We start from the raw sequence: 25,110 nt of genomic DNA, 5'->3' as shown, positions 1-25,110 counted from the left end.
AGTCCACTCCTCCATCAGCCCTAACACCTCACTCTCTTGCCAAAGGCACTTTCCCATGGAAGAAGGTGCAGAAGGTGTAACACCTGCTCCTTTACCTCCTCCCTACTCACCAAGGGCCTAAACACTCTTTACAAGTGAGGTAGCACTTCACGTGCACCTCTTCAATCTGGTCTATTGTATTTCCTGCTCCCAGTGCAGTCTACTCAAGTTTGGAGACACTAAACTGGGGACTACTTTGCAGAACACCTTCAGTCTCTCCGCAAGCAGGACCCATACCTTCCAGTCGTTTGTCATTTCAACTCACTGTCCTGCTCTCATGGCCACATGTCCGTCCTTGGCCTGATTCAATTTTCCAGTGAAGCCCAGTGCAAAATGGAGAAACAGCACCTCATCTTCCGATTAGGCACGTTACAGGCTTCCGGACTTAATATTGAGCTCAACAACTTCAGACTGTGAACTCTCTCCCCCACCTTAACCCTATTTTTAATTCTATCCATTTATTTACATATCTTCCATCGATCTGTTTTTCCCTCACCATTGTCTCCCCGCCCCCTCCAACCCCATCCCACTTGGACCACCTGTCCCTGGTTTCTAGTTGCCCTTTGACATACTACTAACCATTGTTGTTATGTGCCACTATCAGCACCCTTCTTAGCCTTAATCACCTCCTTTGTCTTTCAGTCCACATCTTTGTCAATCTCCACCTATTGGTGGCCCTCTATCCAGCCCCACTGCTTCATGCCCCAACAACAGTATAAATCTGACCCCATTTCCAGTTCTTTAGCTTTGACAGAGTCATCCAGACTCGAAACATTAGCTCCCTTCTCTCTGCATAGATGCGGTCAGACCCAAGATTGTCCAGTATTTTCGGTTTTTGTTGCAAAATATTTCTGACAGGAGGTTGTTCAGCATCAATTTTACTGACAAAACAAATGGCCACATCTTCCAAGAGCGTCATTATTTGGACAGTGAGTTTCCATAGGTGCCAATCATAAAGCAATATAAAGCCTTTTCAAATTACAAGCCCCGATGCAGCAGTGTCCAAAAACGATAAAGTTGAAATTGTGATCATGGCGCTTTCATTTGGCATAGAGAGATTCTACAGTACAACCTTTCCTAGGTGCAAAGTAGGATTGTGATTAAAACATGACCGAAAACAGAATTTGCTGTAAATGCATGACTGGCAAACTATGTGAATGAACCTAGCCATATTAAAATGTACTTGATTTGACCTAAGGTGCACACAACATATAGTAATATAGCATCTTTAATGTAACAAAACATCCCAAGGTTCTTCACAGAAGCATCATAAAACAAAATTCAATACTAAGCCACAAAGGAATATTAGGACAGGTGACAAAATCTTGGCATAAGAACTAGAGTTAAGAAGAATCAAAGGAGGAAAGTGAGGTAGAGAGGCAGAGAGGGGCGGGGAGGGAATTGCACAGCTTCGGGCTTGTGCAATTGAAGGCACAGCCACCAATGGTGGAGCAATTAAAATTCAAAATGTTCAAAAGGCCACAATTAGATGGATACAGATGTATCGAAAGGTTGTGGGAGATTACAGATAGGAAGAGGCGAGGCACAAGGAGTTTTGAAAGCAAGGATTTTTAAATGCAAGAAGTTGCTATGCCAGTTGCCAGTGTACATCAGCCAGCCCAAGGGTGATAGGGAAAGGGAAACAAGACTCGCTGCGAGTTAAGACACGGGCAGCAGAATTTTGGATGACCCTAAGTTCACAGACGATATAGTGTGGAAGGCCAGTAGAAGTACAAAAGAAACTGCCAAATGTAGTGGCAATATAGGCAGAAATTGCTATATTCTCGAGTACAGAAATATTAACATTGAAACAAAATTCATGCTCAAAAACATAACATCAATCCAATTATAGACCAGTTACTTCATGACATTCAAAAGAAAAAAATATCAGCAACAATACACACCATCTTTATTTGGGAGGTTCTCTTACCAGTTGTAAGCGTCTCTTGCTGCAATTCAGGCTGTTCCACCTGGTGCTGAGGCTGGCTGTTGAAACCTTGGCTATAGTTGGGCTGGTAAGGACTCTGTTGTTTGAGGGTGTCAGGGTCAGTGGCAGGAGGTACTGGTGCATTCATATTAAACACCTTTTTAAAAAAATGTTGTAGGTGATAAAAAAAAAAAACGGGGGCGATAAAAGGAGCAGAAAATTAACTTTTCAAACCAACTCAAATGGATCCTGTAAAACTGTACCTTCATATAAACCACTGAGGACAGTTACTCAGGTTTAAACATGTAAGTAATGCATTCGTTCAATATAAAAATGGTTAACTTGTAGAGATCAATTTATAAATGAAAATACGCCAAAGAATGCTGTCCGCTGAAACGTTTCAAAATTAGAATCATATTTTACAGCTATAAATTGATGTAGTCTACAAATTCATTTGGAAATTAACTAGCAAAGATAATTATTGCATGCAGAAAAAGGACAGCCAAAGTAAGATGGTTAAAGGAGCATAGGCATCCTGATCAAAAGGTGACAGGTGGAGGAGGGGGAAGAGGGAGAGAAGAACCATCATATATGGTTCACTGGCCAGAGGAGGCATAGATTACCCTGGAAGTTGGGAGATAGAGAATGAGTGGAAAGAAAATCCAACTGGCAAATTGCTAACCCAAATCCAAGAGAAGCCTGTTAACCGATCAGAAAGAAATGCCCTACAGAACAAGCCATTGTGTCTGTTGTGGAGCAAATGTGGCTGGGGAGGGTTGTCACAGCCCTGAAAGTCATTCAGGAGCCTCTACAAGATACAAGTTTCCAAGTGACAGAGATTATGTTTAGGTCCCTGCCAACTTCTTCAAGCCAATCACCCATCCACAAAGGATGGAGAAGAATCAATGTGCAAAATTGTATTTTTGAAACCAAAATCCCTCCAACATTCATCGAAGAGAAGCTTGGGTTGGGCGTCACAACAATCAATTCATGAAACCATGTTTTGATGCACTAACACATTGGATAATTAAAAAGTAAGCTTTTAAAGGGACATTATAGACCAATCTACAAGTTTCATACTAAAAAATAAAAGAGCATATTTCATAACTATCAATCCCATTTATTCTGTGTTTTTCCTTCTGTTTCACTGTTGTGACCTTGGTTTAATATGATTTTCCAGGCTAGTTTATGTCTCAGCTGTCATGAAACTGCTCTGGCATGTTAATGTTTCCAAAATTTAAATTTGTACCTCAACCAGCTCTCACCTGTCGCTGATACCCAAGACTTAGCTCTGCTGGATACTATTTCATGGCTTGTCCTGTTTTTACTGGATTCTTACTCAGTAGAGCGCCAGCTATGGCCCATTCCAGATGTTGTCCAATTATCCATCTCCCAAACCACTCTCCCCAGGTTTCAGGGTTTGAACAACAGCCAATTACACTGCAGTGTGTCCACAAGGCCAAGGCAGTACATTTATGGAGCTGGTCACTCTGCAGCTTAAGCATGTGCAAGCAGAGATCAGAATGGGGGACCACCAGACATTCAAGAAGGATCAGGCAGGCAGTTTGAAAATCCGAGTGCATCTTGCTCTGCAACCAGAACTCGATGGGCCGAATGGCCTTCTGCACTGTAAATTCTATGAATTCTATGATAACTCCCTTCTGGATACACGATAGAACGACAATTCCTCTGGGGAATACAGCATCAACAAGGCAACAAGCACAATGGATGTCTCAGCTGTACAAAGAAAGGTTACTGGGTGGGTGGGAAAGAAAGGTCAGGAAAGCAATAATGACAAGAGATGCAAGACAATAATAAAGATCATTATTAAAATAATTAGGGGAACAGACCAACACATTTCAGCCACAAACATGATTCCAGGATGTGGGATATTGGAGGGGGGGGGTTGCAAATAGTCTGGTTCAGCCACAGATAGTTGCCAGGGAGCAGAGCTTGTGGCAAAGACCAAACTCTGCAATATTTAATTGGAGGAAATTTCTGCTCGTCCAGTGTATTCAGGATGTTGGATAAACAGCCTGACAATTCAGAGACAGTAGAGCCATTGAAAGAGGTGGTGAGGTAGAACTGGGTGTTTCCATAGATAAGCAAACTGGCAATGTGTTGCTAGATGACATATTCGAGGCACAGTATGCAAATGAGGAATAGGGTGGGTCGAAGGACAGACCCTTAGGGACACAAGATGTAATTGCAAAGAAATGGAAAAATAAAGAGGGCACTGATTGCAATTCTCTGGCTACGGCTGGACAGAAGTAGAAAATCGAGTGCAGTCCCATCGTCTGGATGACAGTGGCGATGCATTGGAGGAAGATGCTGTGATCACCGGTGTTAAAGATTGTTGGCAGGTCGAGAAGGACAAGGAGAGATTGTTTGCCTGTCACAATCGAATTGGATTTATTTTGATACGAGTTGTTTTGGTACTTTTGCAGGGACAGAAACTCGATTAGAGGGATTCACACGAGTAGAAATTTGGGAGGCCACAACACATTGAAAGTCTGGAGAGGAAAGGCATGTTGGAGATGGGATGGCAGTTTGCACTGATTATGGGGTCAATTTGTTTTTGAGGGGGCGGGGGAAGTTGATGACGACAGATTTAATGCAGGAACAAACCCAAGGAGAGAGAGCTGTTAACAATTGTCAGATAACATGGAAACCAGGAAAGGAAGTTGGGTAGTCGGTAGTTTAATGGGAATAGAGTCAAGAGATCAGGAGATGGGTTTCATTGACAAGATGATCTCATACAAGAGGAGAAGGAAGAAAAACTACAGAATAAAGTCAGTTAAAATGCATGAAGATGGCGCACAGAATTATGTCATCTTATAACACTTATGCTAAATGCTTGATTTTAGATCAAACCTAATCAAGGTTTGATTTGGTTAATAGCGGTCAAAATAAAAGACATCTTACCGTCTGCATTGACTGGAATGGAGCAGCGTTCACATTTATGCCACTGCTGTGGAGCGGTTTATTAGGAGGAGCCTTGAAAGCTTGTGACTGGGAAACAACAGGGAGTGCTGTTGATGCTGGTGGCTGTTCAGAGGTCAGCGACATTGCAGTCTATGGATATACAGAAGTTTGAAGACCAAATGCAAAAAAAATGAGTAAAGCTGCTACTAATATGCAAGTATTAAATGCTTCAAAAGAGCATAGTCAACTAGCATAGTTTTATATAGGTGCCATATAGATGCAGCCATAGCAAACAAGAATTTCTACCAGCAGTTAATTCCAGAATTGATGCATTTATAAATAGACATTCCTAATAGATGTACAAAGCCACATTTTAAAGAAAATGCGGGTTTTCTTTTGGGAGTTGAGATAATGCAGGAGAGGTCATTTTACCAAGTTCTCTTTTAACTACATCTTTAAAATCATGATGCAAAGATGAGGCGGCACGATGGCACACTGGTTATTACTGTCGCTTCACAGCTCCAGGGTCCCAGGTTCGATTCCCGGCTTGTGTCACGGTCTGTATGGAGTCTGCACGTTCGCCCAGTGTCTGCGTGGGCTTCCTCTGGGTGCTCCGGTTTACTCCCACAGTCCAAAGATGTGCAGGTTAGGTGGATTGGCCATGCTAAATTGCCCTTAGTGTCCAGAAAGGTTGGGTGAGGTTGCTGGATTACGGGTATGGGGCAGAGGTGTGGGTTTAAGTAGGGAGCTCTTTCCAAGCGCCGGTGCAGACCCGATGGGCCGAATGGCCTCCTTCTGAATTGTAAATTCTATGTATATACACAACTAGTCGTTTGGTTCTGATGACCATCTGGAGTTTAGGAAAATATCAAATAATTTAATTTCCCAACTGACAATAATTCCCAACATAATATGCCTGGGTTAAAACTGTCTGATGCTTGGAAAAGCAGGATTGAAGCAAGACAACACATTACAAGATGAGTGGATGAATCCTTGGGACTGATTGCATGTAGCAATCAAAATAAATTTTAGGGACAAACAATATCAGACATTTCACCATGCTGACTACAAGTTAAGCAGATGGAGTTGGATGGTCCCTAACATTGGTAAATGTGTACTTTGAAACAGTGGACATCTCTGAAAAAATTTTAAGGACATGTAGCTTTCTTGTTCAATTTTGCTGTACTCATGTATTACCTGAATAGATTCCATAGATTCTTTCTGGGTTCGCTGTTCTGACACATGGGAAGGCTGGTACATAGGCTGAGATGGCGTGTATGGTTCATTTGTGGAAGATACCAAAGGTACCTTAATGATGAAAGGAAATAAAAAAGGGGGGAAAACATAAGTGCCAATGGATTACACTACAAAGAAGAATGGGAAATTACAAAAGGCTCTGCTACAACATGTGGATACGAGTTTCCAACACTGCACAGAGACACACAACTATTCTGCTAAAACTCTTCATCTATTCTCTGCATCCTAATTACAAATACGCTAACATTTAAAAACATTAAAACTTCACTTGAGTGAAAAACTATAAAGTCAGCACACGTTTAATATATTTAATAAATTCCATTCCCCCCTAAAATTTTCATCAATGTGCAGCTGTATCCTTACTTATCATTGCAGCACATAAAAATTGACTTATTTAGGCATTGAAGTACAATAATGCAATAATTTTTTAAGTGTAATGAATTAATACAATATGATTCCCAGATTCAATCTCCATAATAGTTGTTAGGAAAACAAAGGTTGTTTTAAGGGATCTGTATTGGTAAACATTAGAAATAAGGTATAGTTTTAAGTAGGTTTAATTTAATGTTTCTGTGTCTGGAAGGGTAAAACCTATACTTAAGATTCATGCTGAACAAAGGTGTTTATATGCGTGGGGGTTATTGTGCTTCGGACATGGTTATGGCGTGAAGAATAAATAAACCAGCAGTGGTTGCTCAGCAATTGGGGCTCACAAGATAGAGAAGCCTTTAAGTTTTGGTTTAGCTAATTTGATTGCAGTTGAAGGTAGATAGTGAGGGAGAAATTCTCACAGCACTGCTAGAAGCAGATGGTTTTAGAAGGCAAAGAGGGAACATCTCTCTCAGCCTTGCTAGAAGAAAAGACATACTATGCAGCAATGGTTAAGGAAAAAGTACAGATAGTTTCGAAGAAGTCTGGAGTTAACTGAACAGAGGAACCAGAACAGATTACTATAGATAAAAGCAAATTACTGAGGGTGCTGGAATCTGAACCAAAAAAAGAAAATACTGGACATTCTCAGCAGGTCTGACAGCATCTGTGGAGAGAGAGAAGGGAGCTAACACGGAGTCTGGATAATTCTTTGCCAAGGCTAGAGAGAACTGGAAATAATCAGATTTATACTGATGTGGGGGGTGGGTGGAGCAGTGGGTCTGGAGAGAGGGCCAGCGATAGGTGGACTGACAGTAATGTCATGGACAAAAAAAACAAAGGAATGTAAATGGTGGAGATAATGACAGAACAGATTACTGTTCAGTTGGATCGTGAGAAGCCTGAAAGATATCTGCAGTCGTGCTAAGAAATGGATGGTCATGTGAAATCATTACAGTTGGAGATACAATTTGAAATAACTGTGGAAATCGGTGGCTGGACCTTGGAGTTTGTGTTAAAGCCTTTAAGACAAAGGAAACCTGAAGTGAGAGGTGTATAACCTGAAAGCAAAACCTTGATGGAAACAGCAAAGGGAAAGAATAATTTAAAAGAAGATTTAAATAGAATTAGTTTTCAAGGCCAGAGTGTTTAGACAGCATAATTATGAATTTCCAATGCCATTAAAAGCCCAGGTACACCTCATTCAAGCACGAACTGTCAAGGTATGTTTTTTTTTTTTTTTTTAGAAAAAATACTGCAGGACTAAGAGCACAAAAAAGGACAAATTCAAGTGAGTTCAATGATTCCAGGTCTGTTTTTTACTGATGACATTCTTGGGGACCTAAACTGTTCACCCAGTGGAGAAATATAAATCACCAACTGCAAATTTAGGGTTTCCGCATTTCGCTGTACATGCCAACCCCAGAATTGTCTACGTTACGACACCCCGAGTTGGTGCACGGTCAATTCCAGCCCCACTTGACCTGAAGTCAGAACACAAGTGAATGAACCAATAATTCTTCAAAAATTACCCAAGTCTTTGGCCCTTGGCTATCCAATAATTAGTCACACACACAAACACACATACAGACAACCACATTTGGAGCAGCAAATGCAATAGACCAGAATGAAAGAGGTGCACGTGAAGCTCTGCCTCACTTGAAAGGTGTTTAAGCCCTGGGATGGTCTGCAGGGAATAGGTAAAGGGGCAGGTGTTACACCTTTTGTGATTGCATAAGAAGGTGCCGTGAGAGGAGAGCGAGGTGTTGGGGTGATGGAGGAGTAGACCAGGGTATCCCAGAGGGAACGGCCCCTGTGAAATGCTAATAGATGAGTGAGGGGAAGATGCGCTTGATGGGGACATCATGCTAGAGTTCACGGAACTGGCGGGGGATTATTCTTTGAACGCGGCGGCTGGTGGGGTGAAGTGAAGACAAGGGGGACCCTATCCTAGTTACGGGAAGGAGGAGAAGGGGGCGAGAGCAAAAATGCGGGAGATGGAGTCGGACACAGTTGAGAGCCCTGTTGACCAGTGGGTGGGAGACCACGCGATTAAGGAAGAATGAAGCAATGTCAGCAGCATCATTTTGGAAAGTGGCATCATTGAAACGAATGCGCCAGAGGCGAAGGAACTGGGAGAATGGGAGTATGACTTTTGCGGAAGCTGGAGTTCAGGGAGACAAGGTGGCTCACATTTTAAGAATCATAGGGGGGATTTTGAGGAGAAATCCACAAACATTCACTTGGGTTCAGAGAAGAATGTGTCTTACCAGTCATTGTGTGCGCTTAAAAGGAACTTTTGTGGGCTAATGAGGCAATTGTAGTTTAAGATTATTTGGCAATCAGTGTTAATCCTAAAACCTGTGTAATTGTTATGGTAAAGGAGGAAGTAATGGAGTATTGTATTACAATCCAACTTTTTCATGTTTAATAAATGTTTTTTTCTCGTTGTTAAAACTAATTAGTGGTTTTGTGACTGATCCTCCATGTTCTATATAACAAAGTAAAAGTTATGGTCTTTTGAGCCAGCGTTCCATTCTGAGAACTTCCCATCCAGTTATATTAATTCGGGGTAACATGTTGGATTATTTTGGTTATGTTATACTTAGGTTAGAAGCACCAAAGTCAAAGATGTTGGGATGGATTTTTTCGGCCACATCCGCCGCAAGATTGCCACGGACGGGACGGGGACCATGTAACGGTCAATTGACCTCGGGCGGGAATTTCCAGTCGCAGGGCGAGAGTGACCGAAAAATCCCGCCCAGTAAAATATAATGTGGTAAATTATATAGCAAGTTACAATCAAGGAGATTGGCCGCTTTACAAAAGCAGTGTAAATTAAACAAAATTAAATTTAAAATACAGTTCGGTGGAACCTTTCTAAAAACAAGGAGGGTAGGTATTGGATATCGGAAACCTATGAAGGGTTTCAAGCAACATAGGATGCAAAATAATATGTTGGTTCAAAACTAGGGAGTACAGGGCAATGTTATCTTGGGGAAAGCAAAGTGGTGGAGGGAGGATGGGCAGATGGCAGGAAGAGGAAGTTGTGCCTGGATGTTTCAGTCCTCAGCACAATTTTAGCTTTATTCGCACTTCCTAGCCTGAAACAGGATTGCTATACAAAGCCAGTGAAGCTGAAGCATGTGAGGCATTTGTTTCAGTGAATCGAAATAGGATTCAATATGTTAAAATGCAAATGAATAAAAGGTGACATAATTAAAACTGAAATTATAAATATTTTGCAGGTTAAGTAGATTGGCCATGCTAAGTTGCCCCTTGGTGTCCAAAGATTAGGTGGGGTTACGGCAATTGGGCGCAGAAGTGGGTCTGGGTAGGGTGCTCTTTTGGAGGGTCGGTGCAGAATCAATGGGCCGAATGACCTCCTTCTTCACTGTAGGAATTCTATGATTCTGGGTTACCAGCTATAAATTATGTAAAAAGACACAGGCACTTGTATTCGCTAGGCTATCTAAGGTATAGCAACACATGGGGCCGGATTCAAAGCAAACTTGGCAAAAGGAGTTTGGGAACCTCGGTTTTATCCAACCAAAATCTCTAATCAGTGGCCCGTACTAATACAATATTTCCAATTCGCATCCAGGCACTTCTATAACTGGCAAGTGTGATTATCACATTTTACCAGTGGAGTTGCACAGTGGTTAGCACTGCTGCCTCACAGCACCAGGGACCCGGGTTCATTTCATTATTTTCCAGGCCTTGGGTGACTACGGTGTTTGCATGTTCCCCCTGTGCCTGTGTGGGTTTCCTCCGGGTGCTTCGGTTTCCTCCCACAGTCCAAACAGGTTAGGTAGGTTAACGGGGATAGACCCTTGGTAGAGTGCTCTTTCAGAGGGTCAGTGCAGGCTCGAAAGGCCGAATGGCCTCCTTCTGCACTGTTTCTATGGATTTCATACCAATGGAACACAATTGGAATAACAAAATTATTTCATATAAATCCTTTACCATATATACGCAAATAAATAAACTCATTCCTAGTCTTGGGTTTGAATGGTGGGGGGAATTCAAGAATTTATTGTCTACCGCCCCTTGAAATGATGCAATATACATACCAAAGTTGAATACCAGCAAACCCATTTGAATACATTTAAATGTCATTATCTGGCCTTTATGCCCGATAGTCCCAGCACTTTAAAACGTCCATTCACATCGGCATGCCCTCACAACAGGTGAACCTGCCGGAGGGGCACAATGAGGGTTTCTTTTTCACGAAGAGGTTCACAGTAAGGAAGCCGCTCTTGGGGCCAGCGGCATCCACCCCATTTACACGTCTGCTGCAACACTGCCAAATAATGAGAAAACTTGGCCCAATATTTTAGCTCTACCCGCTACGCATTTCTTCACTTTAGCAAAATAGTTTTCTACTATTTATCATTAATTCTTAACAATCATAGAACCAGAAGCTACAGATATGAAACAAAGTACAATGCAATGCAGATTAACATGGACGTGAAGACAGTTGCAAACTATGCATCTGTAGCTCCGGTTTCATTCTATAGCATGGGAGTACTTAAATAATAATTTCTTTACAGCTTGTTTTGTGGAAATTTAATCCTCGACTGCCACCACAAATATTAATACTTGTTGCAGTATAATTGAATGCAAGCCCTTGCCAATGAATTCAAAGCCCTCAACAAATTTGCGGCTTATTATCCAACCTAGAATGAAACAAAGTATTTCACCAATCCCTAACTAAACAGCATTCAGCTTAACAGGGCAAACTTTCAAATATTCAGACTCTTTGCACCCTAATGCTCGTCCAAGTTTTGACCATGTCTTTTCCATTCTACCTTTATTAAAGGATCACTTTATCTGAATGCAGTAGCCTGGATTATATGGCCAATGGCAAAAGTGATGGCAGGCACGGGGACCTGAGAGAAAGTTGTCCCCATAGATCTGAACTTCTTTGGCATGAATTTTAATTTTAATTTGCTGCCGAGCCAAGGAAATCTTTAAGCATCCAACAACAGTGGTGTCATCAATTAAGACAGGCAATAAATCACACCGAAGAATTCTCAGAGACGAGGTAAAATGTACTGATTCTCCTTCACTTTTAATTATATTTGAGCGAAAAATAACAATTGAGACATTAACGTGGAAGTAGAATACAAACTGAAATATTAAACTGAAGAAAATGTAAAATGTAGGTATTTATCACAATGGATAAATTTGGCATTTGATAAATGTAATTAGTTTTCAAGGCCAGAGTGTTTAGACAGCATAATTACGAATTTCCAATGCCATTAAAAGCCAAGCACGAACTGTCAAGCACGAACTGTCAAGGTATGTTTTTTTTTTAAAGAAAAAAATACTGCAGGACTAAGAGCATAAAAAAGGACAAAGTCAAGTGAGCTCAATGAATCCAGGTCTGATTTTTACTGATGACATTCTTGGGGACCTAAATTGTTCACCTCCTGGAGAAATGTAAATCACCAACAGCAAATTTAGGATTTCCGCATTTCGCTGTACATGCCAACCCCAGAATTGTCTACGTTACGACACCCTGAGCTGGTGCACGGTCAATTCCAGCCCCACTTGACCTGAAGTCAGAACACAAGTGAATTAACCAATACCCAAGTCTTTGGCCCTTGGCTGTCCAATAATTAGTCACCAGTCACACACACGCAGAACACACACACGACCACATTTGGAGCAGCAAATGCAATAGACCAGAATGAAAGAGGTGTACGTGAAGCTCTGCCTCACTTGAAAGGTGTTTAAGCCCTGGGATGGTCTGCAGGGAATAGGTAAAGGTGTTACACCCCTTCTGCGATTGCATAAGGCGGCGCCGTGAGAGGAGAGCGAGGTGTTGGGGTGATGGAGTAGAAGACGAGGGTATCCCAAAGGGAACGGTCTCTGCGAAATGTTGATAGGGGAGTGAGGGGAAGATGCGCTTGATGGGGATATCATGCTAGAGTTCGCAGAACTGGCGGAGGATGATTCTTTGAACACGGTGGCTGGTGGGGTGAAGTGAAGACAATGGGGACCCTATCCTAGTTGCGGGGAGGAGGAGAAGGGGGCGAGAGCAAAGGTGCGGGAGATGGGGTCGGACACAGTTGAGAGCCCTGTTGACCAGTGGGTGGGAAGCCACGCGATTAAGGAAGAATGAAGGCATGTCAACAGCACCATTTTGGAAAGTGGCATCATTGAAACTAATGTGCCAGAGGCGAAGGAAGTGGGAAAATAGGATGGAGTCCCTACAGGATGTGGGGTGTGAAGAACTATAGCCGAGGTAGCTGTGGGAGTCAGTGGGTTTGTGGATACTAGTGGACAGTCTATTCCCAGAAATTGAAATAGAAATGTCAAGGAAGGGAAGTGTCAGAGATGGACCTTCTAAAGGTGATAGGGTGGTGGGAAAAAAAGTATTTGTTTCAAATGGCCGTTTTTAGCACTTTACTGCTCTTCAAACTGCTTTCAGTTTGAGGTTTTGCTGCAGATTCATTCAAGTCTCTGCTGTTTCAAAAATACAGCGCTCTCAGCCTTTCTGGAGAGGTCCTGGCCATGGGACTCAAATTCATTCCACTGGAACAGGATCAATCACCCCCTGCTGTTGGGCAGAGTACGGCTTTTTCAGACAATTCATTGGCTCCAAGCCAATCAATCAAACCAGGTCCCACCCCATAGAATCATAGAAACGTTATGGCACAGGAGGCCATTCGGCCTATCTTGCCCATGCCAGCACAAGGACACCCAGGTGCCCTTTCTGATCCCATCTTCCTGCATCCAGTCCATAGCCCTGGAGCTTAGAGCACTGAAGATGCAGATCCAGGTCCTTTTAAAAGAGTTTAGGATCTCCAACAACTCGGGCAGCAAATTTCAGATACCCACTGCCCTCTGCGTAAAAAGGTTTTTCCTCATGTCTCTCTACACCTTCTGCCACTTATCGTTAATTTATGCCCCCTGGTTCTAGAATTGTCCACCAAGAGAAACAATTTTATCCTGTCCACCCTGCCTCTTCCCCATAATTTTGTACACCTCAATTAAGTCACCCCTCAGCCTTCTTTGTTCCAAGGAATATATCCCCAATCTATCAAATCTCTCCTCGTAGCCACACTTTTCTAGCCCTTGTCTACTTGAACTGCTGCCTTTAGGGACCCGTGTACCTGTGTGCCTGTGTGCCAAAATCCCTCACTTCATCTATTCTTAGTATATTACCATTTATTGCATACTTCCAACAACTGCTTGACCTCCCTAAATGCACGACCTCGCAATTCTGTGTTAAATTTCATCTACCACTTTTATCGCCCATCTATATCGTTTTGATTATAACTACCCTCTACATTGTCCACCACGTGGCCAATCTGTCTCATCTGCAAATTTCCCAATCATGCGCCCCACGTTCACGTCCAAATCGTTAATATATTACAGGAAGGGTCCCAAAACCGAGCCCTGTGGAACACTGCTTTAAAACAACTGTCCAATTGCAAGACAACCATCAACCATTACCCTTTGTTTCCAGTTACTAAACCAACTTTTTATCCAGTTCGCCATATTATACTGTACCCCTTGGGCTTTCACTTTCTTCACCAATCTGTCATGTGGGACTTTGTCAAAAGCCTTGGTAAAAGCCATGTACACTACATCCACTGCACTACCATCAACAACCCTCTTGTCACTTCTTCAAAGAAGTCGATCAAATTTGTGAGACAAGATCTTCCTTTAACTCTCTCAATCTCTGGTGCCAAAAAGTCTGAAGCTCCTATTAAGACTGGCAGTGTTCTCTCATGTAACTTCTTAATCCCTCATTCGCTCTGCTGCTTTACTTAAAGATACATGTCTACTAATCATGGATCAAGATGATAATGGCAAAATAAAAGGGGAAATAAGGGAATAAACAGGAAGGATCCTTACACTATCAGCTGCAGAGGGGTAATGATGGTGAATGCTGACATTTTTCCCCATCATTAATAACAAACGATCTACGTCAATATTACTGTCAAGCAATATCATAAAAGAGATTAGCGTCCCTTCAACCAGATACCAAAAAATGTAATTACAGTCATCCAAGTCTCAGTCTCATCTGACTGGCCTACCAATTACACAATTGCATTCAACTTAAAATAATTCTGGGCAGAACAACCATTATTACAACCCAGGCTGCTTTGATGGTTGCAAAGATTTAAAAAAAAAAAAAAAAAATCAGAAAATGAATTTTCCATAAATTTGATTCTTTCATCATCTCCCTGCTCTCTACTTTTAACATTCTGGGCTTCAGGCATAAATTTGTAACTGTGCCCACACCAGGCTAGCCCACAGATTGCCTGCAGACACTCGACATAACACAGGAGTCTGGCTCCAATGTAAAGGGGCTACACCTACGCCCAGGCCACCAATGGATACACAAAGAAACTGGTTTCTTCTTATAATCGAAGACCCAAGAATGCAAAGGGCCATGTGTTAGAAACCAAATTAATTTCCAGCTTCATATCAGTGACAATAGAGCCTAACACATGGACGATGTTGCGACTGCAAATTATAAGGAGAATGAAGATGAGCAATGCATCGGCTTCGATGGGATAGAATAGTATTGAGTGTGTACAAACTAGAAGAATAGAGAGACAAAGAAACACAATTGATCTGTTTAGGATTACAGTACAGGGAATATGAGTAGAATGCAGCATCCTGGGCTACAGAAAGGAAAATAATCCAGCAGCTGCTCTCAGTTAATAATATGACAGAAGGAAACAGGTGAATTGTTCAAGTTACGACATTGGCTCTAAATACATTTTGCTCTCCCTTTCCATTTAAACACATGAGCCACAGGTAGGTTGGAGTCTGAGTCTCGGATACAGGTGTATCATTGGGGAGAGAAAAGTACCTAGATGCGTTGTTCCAGGTGACAGTCACACCCCTTAGGTTTGGTACTTCAGATTTGGTTCCTGGTCAGGGACAGCAGGGTGTGACCACTAGTGAAGATAGCACTGGAGGAACTCATCCCTTGCACTTGTCCAACATGTTCAATGTTTTTGCAGCCTGTGTGGACGAGCGCAGGGATGATTGGGAGGTTGAGCAGGCTGACCACAGCACATGTTATGAGGGCCAATCACGTTTGGAGGTGGTGGGGGGGGGGGGGGGGGGGGGGGGGGGGGAAAGAAAGAGAGATCAGCGGTTTTATACAACTGGCCCGGAGTCACACATAGGTCAGACCCGGTGAGGTTGGCAGGTTTGCTTCTCTGACAAACATTAGTGAACCAGATTGATTATCCATTGACCCGGTCTCCACTGCTCTCTGGGGAAAAGAGTTCCAAAGATTTATGACCCTCAGAGAAAATCTTTCTTCTCATCTTTGCCTTAATGGCGATCCTTATTTCAAAACTGTCCCCTAGTTCTACTCTCTCCCACAAGAGGAACATCCTTTCAGCATCCATCCTGTCAAGTCCCCTCAGGACCTGATATGCTTCAATAAAATCAGCTCTTAATCTTCTGAACTCCAATTGATACAGGCCCAGTCTGTCCAACCTTTCCTCGCAAGATAGGCCCCTCATTGCAGGTATCAGTTAAGTGAACCTTCTCTGAAGTACTTCTAACACATTTGTATCCTTTCTTAAACAAGGAGACCAAAACTGCCCACAGTACCCTCAATGTGATCTCATCAATGCCCTGTATAACTGTGGCAAAACATCCCTACTTTTATATTCCTTTCTCTTTCTAATAAAATATAACATTCCATTTGCCTTCCTAATCAATTTTTTGTAGCTGCAAACTAAATTTGCCTGATGCATGTACCAGTACACCCAGATCCTGTTCTGTAATTCCTCTCCTTTTAAATCACATTCTGCTTTTCTATTCTTCCAGCCAAAATCACATTTTCCCACATTGTACTTAATCTGACAAAATGTTTGCCCACTAAGTTAACCTAGGTCTCTTTGTGGACAAGGTTATGTCCTTTTCACAACTTGCTTTCCTCTTTGCATCATTGGCAAATTTTGCAACCATACATTTAGTCCCTTCATCGCAAGTCATTAATGTAAATTGTAAATAATTGAGACCCCAGCACTGATCCCGGTGACATTCCACTCATAATACCTTGCAATCAGAAAAAGACCTACTTATGCCTACTCTGTTTGCTGTTAGCTAATCAATCCTCTATCCCTGCTGTGTTTCCCCATATACCATGAGCTCGTTGCGGAGTAATGTTTGATGTGGCACCTTGTCAAATGTTTTCTGGAAATTGAAGTACAGCACATCTACAGGTTCTCTTTCACCTACATGCTTGTTACTTCCTCAAAGAACTCCACTAGATTACTCAAACAAGATTTGCCTTGCACAAAACCATATTGACTCTGATCGCATGTAAGATTTAAAGTGTCCCACTATAACCTCCTTAGTAACAGATTCAAGTTATCTCCCAAAAACAGACGTTAAGCTAACTTGGCTGAAGTTCCTGCTTTGTGTCTCCCTTCTTTTTCCAATAGAATTATAAGGAATTCCAATAATTCCGCAGCAATTTTTAAGGAAATTCTAATTTCCTTAGAATTCGAAGGAATTCTGTAAAATTAAGGCTAGCCCTGCAATTTCTTTTAAGACCCGAGGATGAATTCCTGGATTTGGGGACTTGTCAGCTTTTAGTTCTAATAATTTTCTCAGTACTCTTTCCCTGGTGATAAGACAAACTTAAGACATAGGAGCAGAATAAGGTCATTTGGCACATGGAGTCTGCTCCGCCATTCAATCATGGCTGTACGTTTCTCATCCCCATTCTCATGCTCTCTCCCCATAACCCCCGATCCCACTATCAAGAACCTATCTATCTCGGTCTTAAAGACACTCCGTAATTATGTTTAAGTTCCTCCCCATTACCTCCTGATTTACAATTATTTCTGGGATGTTATCTTTTACTGTGAAGACAGATGCGAAATATGTTCAATTCATCTGCCATTTTCTTATATTCCGTTATTAATTTCCACGGTCACTCTCTAGAGGACCAATGCTAACTTTAGCCACTTTCTTTTTAAATACCGTAGAAACTGCTTTTGCATTTCTAGAGAGCCTCCTTTTATATACTCTAATTTCTCCCACCATAATAAACTTTTAATTATTCTTTGCTATTCTTGATATTCTGACCTGCAATTCATCTTTGCAGAATTATACGCATTTTCTTTCAATTTGACACTATCTTTATCTGTTTTAGCTAGCCACAGATGATGTGTCCTTCCCTTGGAATCTTTCTTTCTTACTGGAATGCATCTTTTCTGAGTATTCTGAAATATTTCCATAAATATTTGCACTGCATCTCTACCAACCTATTCCCTAATCTAATTTCCTAGTTCACTTTAGCCAGCTGTGTCTTCATGGCCTCACAACTGCCCTTATTTAAGTTAAAAACATTAATGTTAGACGCGCTCCTCTCTCCTTCAAACAGCACGTCAATCATATTACGGGTCACTGTAACACAGGAGTGCCTTCACTGTTAGGTAATTAATTAAGCCTAACTTGTTAATCACTACCAGATCTCACGTAGCCTACTCGCTGGTTGGTGCTAAATCTGCTGCTCTAAGAAACTGTCCTGCAAGTGCTATGAACTCATCATTCAAGCTATCTTTACCAATCCACATGTAGATTAAAATTATCATGATTATAACCATACCTTTCGCACAAGCTCCCATTATTTCTTCCTATTTACTCCATCCTAGTGTGGTTTCAATTTACCACTCCTTCCCAAATGTGATCCCTTACCTGCACTATTTAGTTTCGACTGTCCTAGTTATATGACTCTCCAGATGATTAGTCCCAGTATGGTTCAGGTGAAAACTGTCCTAACTGTACAGCTCCCACATTCCTCAGTACTTACGCCAATGCCCCATGAATCAAAACCCATTTCTCTTACACCAATCTTTGAGCTATACATTTACACACTAATCCTGATTTATCCTACACAAATTTGCTCATGGCTGAGGGGGTAATCCAGAAATTTTTCCCTTTAAGGATTCTCATACTCTCTCAGCAGGACCTCTCTGCAGGTGCTATCTGTGGCTTTGGTACCTACATGGACGACAAGCACTGGATCATCTCCCTCTCCCTGCAATTCCTCTCCAGACCCAGAGCAGGTGCCCCAGATCCTGGCACCAGGCAGGCAACACAGGTGCCTGGACTACCACTCTGTTGCAGAGAATTGTCTCTATTCTGCTATGCTGTCCCCAACTACCACCACATTCCTATTAATTCCCCTACTTGAATGGCTTCTTGTACCATGGTCAGGTTGCTCCTCCATCGTGCATCCATCACTTTTATCCGTACAGGCTGCAAGAATCTCAAACCTGTTGGACAATTGCAAAGGCGGAGTTCCTCCGCTTCTACCTTCTCGTTCCCCATACTTGCCTCACTCAGTCACACCCTACTATCCCTGACCACTGACCATATCAGAAGACCCCATCATAAGGGGTGTGGTTGCCTCCTGGTACAAAGTGTGCAGGTAGATTTTCTCCTCCCTGATCCATTACAGTGTCTGAAGATCAGCCTCCAGCTCACTGATTGTGTTGAAGCTCCTCAAACTTACTGCAGATGGTGGACAGGCTTTGTGGAGTCAGGTGAGTTACTCTCTGCAGCATTCCCAACCTTACTTGTTCTTGTAGCCACAGTACTTGTATGGCCGGTCCAATTTTGTTTCTGGTCAATGATAATCCCCAGCATGTTGATAATGGGGAAATCAGTGAGGTTAATGTCACTGAATGTTCAGGGAAGATGATTAGATTCTCTCTTGTTGGAGAGGAGTATTACCTGGCACTTGGCATGCTGCAAATGTTACTTGTATAATATGGAAAAATGTGAAGTAGTATTTTTTGCAGCAAAAGTACAAGGGAAGCATATTTTCCAAATGGTGAGAGATTACAGGCTCTGAGAAGAGATGAAGAGGGATCTGGATGCCCTAGTGCATGAATTGCAAAAGGCAAGTATGCAGGAACAGCAAGTAATTCGGAAAGCTAATAGAATGTTATTGTCTGAGGAAAACGGATTACAAAAGTAGAGAGGTTATGCTTCAGTTTCTCAGGACATTGGTGAGATTACATCTGGAGTATTCTATAAAGTATTGGTCTCTTTATTAAAAGGAGGATTTTAATGCATTGGAAACAGTTAGGAAGGTTTACTCGACTAATACCTGGCATGGGTAGCTTGGCTTATGAGGAAATGTTGGACAAACTAGACTTGTCATTGTAGGAGTGCAGAAGAGTAGGAGGCAACTTAATTGAAACAGATAAGATCCTGAGGGAGATTAATAAAGGGGGAATATGGAGAGGATGTTTCCTTGTGTGGGAGAATCTAGAACTAGGGTTTTAAAAAATAAGGGGTCATCCATTTAAGACAGAGATGAAGAGGTATGTTTTTTCTCTGATAGTCATGGTTTTTGGAACTCTTCCTCAAGGGCAGTAGAAACGGATCCTTCTGAATATTTTTAAGATAAGAGATAGATTCTTGATAAGCAAAGGGCAAATGGTTGTATGGGTTGGTGGGAATGTGGAGTTGAGGTTACATTCAGATGAACCATGATCTCAATGAATGACGGAGCAGGTTCAAGGGGCCAAGTGGCCTACTCCAGCTCCTAATTTGTACGTACATATGTTTTTACGCCACTCATCAGCCGAAGCTTGAATGTTGCCGAGGTCTTGCTGCTTATGGGCATGGACTATTTCTCTATCTAAGGAATTCAGAATAATGCTGAATATTGTGCACGCATCAGCAAATATCCCCACTTCTGGACTTATGATGAAAGGAAGGTCATAGTTGAAGCAGTTGAAGGTGGTTGGGTCTAGGACACTAGCCTGAAGAACTTCTGCAGCAATGCCCTGATTTACTGCATTTGGAGTTGCAAAATGCATTCGATAAGGTACAAGTTATACAAATCAGCTCATGCTGCTGGGAGTAAAATATTAGCATACACTGTCTCTAACAGGAGCCAGAGTCAGGATAAATGGGTCAAATGAAGGTTGTGTCTCGGTCACTGAATATCCTTGAAGCTGAGTTGGACAGATTTTTGATCTACGGTAAGAGTCTAGGTTTATCGGGAGTTGGTACGTGGAAGCACGAAAGTGGAGCTAGGTCCACAATCAGATCAGCCATGGTCCTACGGATTAGCGGAGCAGGCTCGAGGGGCTAAATGGCTAACTCCTGCTCCTATTTCTTTCTGTACTTATGCATCGTTCCTTAAATTGTGTTTTCAAAAGTGGTTTGCTGATACTTTAAGAACCGCCCTTCAGAAGAGGTTACATTACCTGTGTAGCTTCAGACTGAACAGGAACAGTGTTAGGCTGACCATGTCTGGATTCACTGTGTACTACAGAAAAGAAAGGGAAGAATGATAACAAACATATTCACACATGCTACTGCTCTGAAACAGATTTGCACACAAATCTTTGTCTCTTAACAACGTGCCACAGCAAAAGACAATCATAGATTACCTGGAATGACTGACCTTAGTGACTTGACAACTTTAACTCCTCAACTCTGACATTGTCAAAAATGTGAAAATGAAAGGATAGCAGCAACTTTCATGTATTTGTATATTTAATTAATGTGGCAAAACATTCCAAGGTGCTTCATAGGAGCACTCTAAAGCAAAGTTTGACACTGCCACATAAGGAGATATTAGGGAAGATGGCTTTGTCAAAGAGTTAAGGGGGATCTTAAAAAGAAAGCAAACCAAGAGAGGCAGAGGGGTTTAGGGACTGAATTCCAGAAATTGAGGTTGAGACGGGAGAAAGAACACCATCAATGGGGATACTCACGAGACCAGGATAAAAACACATATCTTGGAAGTTTGAGAGTTTGGAGGAGATTACAGATATACAGAGGGGCAAGGTCATAGAGGAATTTGAAAACAAGGGTGGGAAGTTTAAAATTGAGGCTTTCATCACTAAGAAGTCAATGTAGGTTAGCGGGCACATGGGTGAACAAGATTTGGTGCAAGGACAGAAGACAGATCTCTGGTAGTAACAAAGGCATGGGTAAGGGTTTCAACTGCAGATGAACTGAGAAAGGACGGAGTTGGGTGATGGTGCAGATATGTAGCCTGTCACTCATCTTAGGTTCAAATAGGACATGAGGATCACGCAGACTGTGGGTCAGTCTTAGATTGTCACCGAAGGAAGCGATGGAATGAGGACGGTAGACAATATTTAATTGAAGTTTTTCTCATGCATTACTGGATACGGGACAAGCAATCTGATAATTCAGCAACAGTTGAGGCGAGGTGATGACATTGAATTGTTTTTGTTAGTGTACTCTTGGAAACTGACACAATGTTTTGGACAATGGCACCAAGGAGTAGCATGTAACATAACCCAAGACCAACCCAGTTTATATTCCAAGTATAAATTACTGAACTATTCAACTCTTTCACAGAAGATTTCAGCCAACCTGCAAGTCAGTTTTTTTTAAATAATAAGAACAATTTCTGGTTTGCTGTCCAAACTGTAAGGATCCTCCCATTTAAAACAGATTCCCTTTGTATTGTTTGTTTATCTGGCGATTTCTGATCACCCCCCCCTCCCTGCAGTTGGGCTATTTGGTTTGGCCTCTGGACTCCTGGTCTCAGTGCTATTTGGTCTGGCCGAGTGGATGATGTTCTGGAATGTTCTACCAAACTCAAACAGACTCCATTCTGTAGAGTGAAGCACTTCTTTTGATAAGAAACTTGAAGGGTCACAGTTTATCTCTCTCTCACCTGTTAAACACTCTTTTGATTAATCAGCTTGAAGGGGCAGTTTATCTCTCTCGCTACAGCTAGTTAAACCTGCAAGAAGATAGCCGACTACAAAGACTTCAACATCAGCAATAAGAACACATCTCGCTTACTGCAATATTTCAATCCTCTATCATTTTAACTATTTTCCTCCCTCTGTGTGCGCCTGTCTCGTGTCTTTTGGGAAGAGGGGGGGGGGACAGTCAAAGGGGAAAGTAATAGATTAGTAGGTAGTTATTTGGTTTCATTATTGCATGTTTTAACTCTGTTATTGTAAATAAACAATTAGTGTTTTTTAAAAAACTTACAAATCTGGAGTCTGCAAGTCATTGGAGCTGTCTGGGGTCAAATATCTCAAAAAGGTCATAAATATTTGTTAATTCACTTGTTGCACCTCCGGGTCCCGGGGGCGGGGGGGGGGGGGGGGGGGGGGGGGGGGGGGAGATGGAATTGACGGCGCCCTAGCCAGGATGTTGTAACAAAACGCATGCCCCCAGCAATTACCCACCTTGTGTACACATCATTTGGGGCATCTCCATGGATTGTGCTGTATTCATGGGCTGTGCTGAAACAATAGCAGGGTCCATCGTTTGACTCTCATACTCGAGCATGGATTCCTGTTGGGAAACAAAATACAAGCCACACTCAAACAGTGTCTACAAAATTCTGCTCCAAACCATTATTTTAAATACATTTTTAGGAGTTTTATTTTTTTACAAGAACGCAACAAAATTTTCAAAACACAACTGGTACAGTACAGAACAAATATTTTTGTACACTTAAGAACAAAGCAGGAAATGATAAATCCAGGACAACAGTTCCCAAGAACTAGTACCTCCATGACTACATTGGATCAATCTCAAAAATAGGGAAGAGAAGATAAAGCCATATAATCATAGGGTAACATATCAAAGATGCACACCCAAACATAGTGAGATCATAACTTGCAATATGGCTCACGGAAACCTTGTAGGAGCAAGTCAGACAAAGTGGAGCCTATAAATCTGAGATGGGGTTCCACACTTTATGGAATGTATTAGATCTAGAACGGATCACAGATGTCAGCAATTCCGTATGGATGTACTCCATTTCTATTTTATGCTAGTTTTGAATCAAAGAATACTGGTCACTGATCTAGGAGCAAAGGGTATTTCCACGAGCGGCAAAAGTTAGGATAGTCTTTTTTCATTGTCAAATAGTCTCCTGTCTGGAAGAGCCAGATTTAGGAACAAAGGATCATATTTTAAGGCCCAAATATCCTTTCCAGCTCGTTAACTATACCAGACCAATAGGGCTGAATCTTGACACAGATCCATACGCAGTGTATATCATCCTCGACTACCAGCCACTTGATAGGCACATCGGGGATATAGCAGGATCAAATCTGTCCTTCAGGCTCGGAGTGATATCCAAGCGGTGCAGTAGCTTGAACTGAGTCTCTTTCACTCCAAACCATTCTAACATAATTTTCATACTCAACAAGCATTAATAGGCACCTTAACACAAAATAAGTTTTCCTTCCCCTACAGATTTAACATCAGTCCTGGGCCCTGCTCATGATTGACATAATTGAATAAATACCTGGAGAAAACATTGCAGAAATTTTCCCCCAAAAAACCTGTCCACCATCTTCAAGGCATCCTTCAGGAGTGTGATGGAATAGGGCAGCACGGTGGCAGTGGTTAGCATTGCTGCCTACGGCGCTGAGGACCCGGGTTCGAATCCCGGCCCTGTGTCACTGTCCATGTGGAGTTTGCACATTCTCCTCATGTCTGCGTGGGTTTCACCCCCACAACCCAAAGATGTGCAGGACAGGTGGATTGGCCACGCTAAATTGCCCCTTAATTGGAAAAATAATTGGGCACTCAATTTTTTTTTTTTAAAGGAGTGTGATGGAATACTCTGCATTTGACTGGATGAGTGCTGCCATATACAAGATGCCACAACTCACCATGACTACTCTGACAGCATCTTCCAAACCCGAGACATCTACCAACTCGAAAGTTAAATGGGAACACCACCACCTGAAAATTTCCTTCCAAACCACACAACATCCTGACTTGGAACCATATTGCCATTCCTTCACTGTCGCAAGATCAAAACCATGGAACGCCCATCAGCAACAGTTTGGGCGTACCTGCACCATAAGGAATACAGCATTGCAAGGCAGCAGCTCGCCACCATCTTGATGTCAATTAGAGATGGGGAACAAATGCTGGTTTTGCAAACGACACACATCGCATGAAAGATTGAAAAAAAAAAAAACTGTCCTTTCCCTATTGACGCAAGCTTTGTAAATTGCAGTGCTTGAATATTGATTGTAATATGCAAGAGGAAGCCAATTCACCTTAAAGGATTTGTAAAGCTGTGTTATCTTAATATCATACCAAAAAAAATTGTTTTCAGAATGCAATTGATTATTTCCTTCAATGAGCAGCAAGTATAAAGGATTAATGGTTATGTTAATTAGACAATGATGTTCATGATGACGCAAGCATGACATCAGGGTCAGATAGCCAAGAGGCTGCAAGAGAACAAGAAAAACTAAATGGTACAATTTTAGAGTGGGTGTGCATGTACACAAATCTTCTACAATAACTGCCTTCTGAACTTATTCAGTCAAAATAGCATACTCCCGTCCTTGGGAATTATTAAGCAGCATATGGTACAAAAGTAAAGTTATGCTGAACCTTCAAACACTCAGCTGGAGTATCTCATACAATTGTGGGCTCTATAATTTCTGAAGAATGTCAAGACCTTCAAGGATACAGAAGGGATTTTAGTTATGTGGAGAGATTGGAGAATATGGGTTTTTTTCTCCTTACTAAAGAGAAGGCTAAGAGGAGATTTGATAAAGATGTTCAATTCATGAATGGTTTTGGTAAGAGTAAATGAG

At 41.9% G+C, this 25,110-nt stretch overlaps 1 protein-coding gene across 5 annotated transcripts in view; it reads right to left on the bottom strand.

Moving 5' to 3' along the window:
* The window catches only part of caprin1b (cell cycle associated protein 1b), a 158,883-nt gene that overhangs the window by 34,709 nt on the left and 99,064 nt on the right, over nt 1–25,110 (bottom strand). For 2 of the 5 annotated variants that reach the window (XM_072466576.1, XM_072466580.1), the window contains exons 10-14: nt 22,723–22,831; nt 20,746–20,807; nt 6,089–6,199; nt 4,892–5,041; nt 1,970–2,123 (exon numbers count right to left, since the gene is read on the bottom strand). In XM_072466576.1, the coding sequence (XP_072322677.1) occupies nt 1,970–2,123; nt 4,892–5,041; nt 6,089–6,199; nt 20,746–20,807; nt 22,723–22,831 (586 nt within the window). The remainder of the gene's footprint in view (nt 1–1,969; nt 2,124–4,891; nt 5,042–6,088; nt 6,200–20,745; nt 20,808–22,722; nt 22,832–25,110) is intronic. The other 3 variants (XM_072466578.1, XM_072466579.1, XM_072466581.1) reach the window with 3 other exon arrangements.

This window comes from Scyliorhinus torazame, chromosome 10 (assembly GCF_047496885.1).
Source record: "Scyliorhinus torazame isolate Kashiwa2021f chromosome 10, sScyTor2.1, whole genome shotgun sequence".
NCBI classification, from domain to species: Eukaryota; Metazoa; Chordata; class Chondrichthyes; order Carcharhiniformes; family Scyliorhinidae; genus Scyliorhinus; species Scyliorhinus torazame.
The sequence above is the reverse complement of the archived record's forward strand: the minus strand, read 5'-3'. Positions and strand labels throughout refer to the sequence as shown.